This window comes from Sipha flava, unplaced genomic scaffold (assembly GCF_003268045.1).
Source record: "Sipha flava isolate LNK unplaced genomic scaffold, YSA_version1 1_pilon_pilon, whole genome shotgun sequence".
Classification (NCBI taxonomy): Eukaryota; Metazoa; Arthropoda; class Insecta; order Hemiptera; family Aphididae; genus Sipha; species Sipha flava.
This window is the reverse complement of record NW_020272783.1, coordinates 5446757-5452988: the sequence shown is the minus strand read 5'-3', so window position 1 is coordinate 5452988 and position 6232 is coordinate 5446757. Positions and strand designations below refer to the sequence as shown.

The 6232-nt window shown below is 26.7% G+C and overlaps 1 protein-coding gene across 3 annotated transcripts in view; it reads right to left on the bottom strand.

Annotated features, from left to right (window-relative positions):
• Window positions 1-629: 629 nt before the first annotated feature.
• The window catches only part of LOC112682164 (trimethylguanosine synthase-like), a 19644-nt gene continuing 14041 nt past the window's right edge, over window positions 630-6232 (bottom strand). Inside the window, exons 1-4 of one of the 3 annotated variants that reach the window (XM_025552680.1) lie at window positions 1684-1959; window positions 1335-1466; window positions 903-1204; window positions 630-745 (exon numbers count right to left, since the gene is read on the bottom strand). In XM_025552680.1, coding sequence (XP_025408465.1) covers window positions 632-745; window positions 903-1204; window positions 1335-1466; window positions 1684-1882 — 747 coding nt within the window. In that variant the 5' untranslated portion in view covers window positions 1883-1959 and the 3' untranslated portion in view covers window positions 630-631. Of the gene's footprint in view, window positions 746-902; window positions 1205-1334; window positions 1467-1683; window positions 1960-6232 lie in introns of those variants that run through there. The other 2 variants (XM_025552681.1, XM_025552682.1) reach the window with 2 other exon arrangements.

Below are 6232 nucleotides of genomic sequence, written 5' to 3'. Positions count from 1 at the left end.
TTATAAGACAAATAATACTATTATGGGAATCTGCTTTTTTTTTTTTTTTTTTTTGATAGAGAATTATATCAACATAATAATATAATTTTATCTAAATGATAGTGTAGTTAATGTTACCATTATAAATGTTTGTTTGAATACCTCAAATGTAAAATTTCATTACTGAAGTACTAGTTACTATATTTATAAGTAATTTTAAGTCCTATTCAGTAATGATTTTACATTATGGAACTGATGACAAATATATATTTTATAGAATGTTAAATATATAATATTAAGTTAATAATATAATTATATTTATGTACAAACTACAAATATTTCTAAAAAAACAAAAAAAAAAAATCATAACGTAACAAGTATTAAAACGAATTGAAGCACAATTTTTTTTTTTAGCGCTATTTATATTGTTACCTATTTAATAAGCTTAAAATAAATTATTATTTATAAATTTAAAAGTAACACAGCTTAAGTAACGCATACATATCATGTTATTGGTTTTATTACAATAGTTTAAATTGTTACTCATATCTAATCAATAATATTGTGACTTGTAATTATTATTGTTATATTATTTAAATACATATTATACAAAAGAAAAAACCAGTATTATTGTTACAAAATTACCTTATTACTAACTATTAATTTTAACTAAGTTTCCATAGTAGAATGTTTTTGAATTTAGTCTATTGTTAAAAAAATTACTTTCTATTTCTGCTAAATTACCTTCCCCAGCTAATGAGATGCACTAAAAGATAACAAAAATGCAAAATGCATGCAATTAATACATACATTATAATTTAATAGTTATAAGGATACTTTAAAAATATATAAAGAATGTTCTATGAACAATGACGTGTAAAAATAAAATAGAATCTATAATAAACAATATAAATGAAACATACTTGCTTTTCATCAATATTCTTTGGTAGAAAGTAAGCAATGTTCTCAGTTACTTGACGAGTTAATTCATACAAGTATTTACCGCCCCCATAATTTGACATAATATCATCAATGCTAAAATTTTTTTTTGACGAATATGAAGGACCTCCCCATGGTGGTGATAAAAAGATAACATCTGCTTTCAAAGTTGGAACCAAAGCATAATAATCTCCAATAATAAATTCTATACGATCTGAGACACCATAAACTTCAGCATTATTACGTGCAAGTTCTATTTTCAATGGATCAATATCTATTGCAATAACTGAAAAATTGTAATAATTTTAATTTATGAAAATATCAAATAAATCTTAAAAACTAATAATAAATTGTATAATTTTAATGAATGTTTAAAATGTGTATTAATGTTTAATGTACATTTAAAACTAGGTAACCTTTTTTACTAGTAAATGCAAATTGAATGGCATTACTTCCTGCACCACAAAAAGCATCAACTATCAAATCACATGTACACCGTTCAGCAATCATTCGACTAATTTTTTCAGGTGTTACTGAGTACCAACTTTCTACAGAACAAAAGTTTAATTAACATTTTTCTCTACTAAATATGAGACTGCATAAAGAAAACACTGACTTTGTATGAGGTATATACATTATTTTTCTAATATTTTTATAAGTTAAAATACTGATAAAGTTTATAGCTGGCAATGTATAATATATCAATAATTATAACTAGATAGATAAACATAAGTTTAATGAATACTATGATACATATTGTTTTACCTTTATCTAATTTAATTCCTTGATTAAATTTTTTGAATAACCTAAATCTATTATTCCAATACTTCAATAATGAATGATCATTTTGTATTTCGTAAGGTAATGTTTTTAAAAATATAGGATCTAACCTTTGATGTTTGTTAATTTTTTTAAATTTTTTCTTATGTTTGCTTTTACTTTTCGGAATTTCATTTCTACCCATTATTAAAAAAAAAAAAACAATTACGAATTATAACTAATATAACAATTTATACTTTTCGCATAAAAAAGAAAATAGGTATTATTTTCACTCCAAAGTTAAATTAGAACAAGAATATGATAATCGGCATTAATTGATAGTACTTATCACGTTTTAAACGATTGTGATATAGAACAGCCAAACGGAAACTTACTTATTTGAGTGCGCGTAAAATAGTCGAAAATAAAACAGTCCAAACGTAATATAGCCAAAAATTATTTTAATAGAAAAATAATTTACCAGTCAAATATAATAACCTACAATATTTTAACCGACCGTGCTTTAGCCGACAAGTATTTGATAAGAACATATTTGACAAACTGGTTTTTAACTTGGAGATAAACACGGAGAAAATAATATGACGACCAAGATTATTATTGTATTATTTTTCGGCTGAAATATTATCTTTTGTAATATCTGTCAGTTACAATATTATCGGTTGTATTTTATTCGGCTAAAATACTGTGGGTAATATTTGTCAGTTAACATACTGCCGGCAATAATATTTTTCGGATTAAATATTTTTGGCTGAAACACTGTTGGTTAAATTGCTGTATCTCAGCGTTTCCCAATTATGTCGGTTTCCCAGTTGGTCGCGATCCACTACCGGGCCACGATATTATAAAACCGGATCGCAGAATTTAATAAAATTCTCATATTAAATTTGTTATTCATCATTTTGCCTTTTTTTACACAATGATAAATGTAAACAATTTTGGTGGGTCACAAAGGGGAAAAATATTAATTAACGGGCCAGCCTAAACAAGAGTTTGGGAAATGTTGCTGTACTTACCCTATTCATTTTACATGGCTGTCCGAAAACGAGTGCTATTATTGATAATTAATTAGTATGGCAATGATTAAATATATTTCATCCACGATCTTTATGAATTATAAATTAAAAATGTCTGTATTTCAACGAATGTAATGTAATGTATGTATTTAATCGATCTGGATAAAAAAATAAATTATTTACCGTAGGTCTTATATCTCCTAAGACTTGTGTTGCATTTAGTTTATTACCAGATTTTATTTTCATGTCACCTTGACGTGGTCTGTTACATATAAATTATTGTTGAATGACCATTACATGAAATAATACAATGTAAATAAGTAATTAGTGATTATTTTCATAAATTACTTATCGAGTATTATTGATATAAGTATTCTTCCCGTCACTTTATTAACACACCTGAGTCTGAGCTGAGCATTTACAGCAATGATAATCTCTTGACCCAACATTACCGGATACACGTCAATTGGTCGTAAACAATTTATTGCAATTAAAATTTAACGCAAGGCAATTGATCGAAAAATAACATTTTCAGGAATAATTTTTAATTTTAATACATATTTAATTTGAATAAATTTGGCACAACTTTGGTTACATTTACGGTTAAATATATATTTTTTCGTCTTGGATAAAAAATGTTTAAAAAATGTTGTTAGGTATATAAAATGAAACAAATAAAACTATAATATGCAATATTTTTCATATAAATCGATAATATTGGTAAATTTAATTGAATATAAAAAAATATTATAATGAATCATCAAGGTAGGTATAAAATAATGAAAAACGCTAAAAATTAAAATTGCAATTGAAAATTGTATGCAATGCCATGAAGAAAATCTTCAATATTTGTATTATTTTTATAATTGGTACATATTTTTTTATTTTAGCTGCTCTATCTCGATAATTTTTTTTTTTTTTTTTGAAGGGGCTCGTTGCTCCCAACATATTGTTCGATTTTGAATCTGTTAATGCTCTCCTGCGATCAATTGTCGTGCGGTAAATTGGCTTGCGATCAATTGACGGTACACCAAAATCACCATTATAATATTTTTCTGCATTATAATTTAATTTTTTAATAATTTTAATTATGCTTTTACAATATTACACATTTGATTTATTACCGTACAAGTAACAGTATACTATACATGTAGATATCGTAATTATTATAAACATTCATTACCTACCCGTGATATAGTATACGTATATGATCATGGCGTATTTATAGCTACGTACTGTCTCTGGTAAATTATTAAGCTACTTTGTTCGCCCCAAAATCCGACAGATTTGTCCTTTATTGTGCATTCCAGCTGTTTACTATACATTAAGTACCTACATACAACTCGTTTTATAAGTTATGTTTATGTTTGAAATGTGCAAACACAAGCGCATATGCATGTATAGTATTATAATCCTTAAAAAGCGTTTGTAATTAATAACTGACACACTCTATTATTCGCAAGGTACGTAATACATTATAATTTATATGCTACGATCAAAATGGAAAACTTGGTCGATTTGAACACTGCCCGGGCATTATAAATAACGTACGGAATATTTGGACAATGCCAATCATAAAAATGTTTTTCTCGTGTAGACTTGTGATCGTAATACAATGGCAATCCATTTCGAGTAATCAGTTAGCATATCATTTTAATCATCCGATATGCTCTTGAGCAATGTAAATACTACATCTAACTTCACAAATGTCATTAAAATATTTGGAAACTATGAAATGTCTTTAAAACGCTTATATTTTAGTTGTAGTATTTTAGTAGTTAGTTTTCAATAAAATATGGTATGATTTATAGAGTAACAATTAAATGACTAATATCGATTGTTGTAAATTCGTTGAAATAATCGATTACGTCCAAATTTCATTTCCTAACGCTTATAAAACTTTTTGACGACTTGTCGGTAAATTATTTTTATTAAAGACCAAGAAAGGAAAGCTTATTCAAATATACGTCGTATATAATTTAAGTTAAGAAAATATACTTTTATTTTGACCGAAGAAAATCTCACAACATAGTAAGGTAATTGGACGCAATTCGAACTCAGATGATATAATATACACTTCTGTGTCCCACCATATATTATATGGTGGGACACAGAAGTACAAAACCAGAAAATTTGAATGCAAATCTACACGTAAATTGGGTAATATTTAGTGCTACAGTAATAATCCTCTTGAATAAATATAGCAATTATTTAAGTATTTTTTATTATTATATATAAAAAAAAATTAAAATACAATTTCTATATATTTATAAGAATTTATTCGTAATACATAAGTGAAAGATAATGATTAATAATTATATTGTTTATTTTACTATATGTTTTGTTTTTTATTTTGTATTTGGTAGTTATATATATAGTATGCCTACTAAACATTTAGTCATGCACAATGTCGGAGTATCCTATTGTGCCTGTAACATATACAATGATTCAACTGATTCGTTAATTGTGTATTATTTATAATATGTATTAAAAGTATAATGTAAAAATAAACAAATAGTTTGTATATAGTATCAAATAAATAAATAAAAGCTTATTCTAAAGTATTATTATATTTGTAAAGTACGATTGGTTTCAAATTAAAAATTAATCTTTCAGATGCATACAAAGTCAATAAAATAGCGACTCTAAAGTGTCACGATTTTTTTTTCATTTTTATTTTATATTCAATTGCAATTTGCGTTTAGTTATGTAGTTTTAGGAAACTGCGGTACGTACTGATAGAACTCCAAATGAAGAAAACAATAATCACTTCAGAACCCGAGGAATAGATCCCGGTTTTAAGCAAACAAATGCGTGTAATGTCGTCATGGACTGTTGTATATATATATATATATATATGTAAGCTCTGAGAGGAATTTCGGAATTAAACGACTAAAGGACCACCCTTCGTCTCGGTAATCACGTCATGTCTATGACCATGGGTATCTATGTACAAAATAAATACACTTATACCGGGTCATTCGTTTAACGCAGTATTGACGTATGTATACGTGTTACCCATACATGACATTTTTACTGAATTTTTACTTTTTTAATCGGTAGCCTTTATGTTACCACCACTTTCTGATTGAGAATATTTATTTGAAAATTTTAATGGATATTAATAGATATTAGCTTATTATTAACAATCTTTGTATGTTATCGGAAAAGGATACCCACTCCGCAGTATATTGTTCCACCAAAAATTGAAAACATGATTCTTACACAAGTTTTGTATAACATTGACTTAATTGTTTTTTTTTCAAAATACGTCAGAATCAACATAGAAATTAATAGTATTTTATAGTAGTGAAAATATATAGGGATCACCCTGTGTATAGAATATCAACTCAGCGGGCACGAAACGGAAATTGTATTCATCCTACGTAAATAAATCACCTCCAACGACAGAGTCAATCGACCCCACTCAAATCAATGCACAGACGGAATTCCAATTACAACGTACGTAAACGAACACACACACACACACACACACACACACACACACACACACACACACA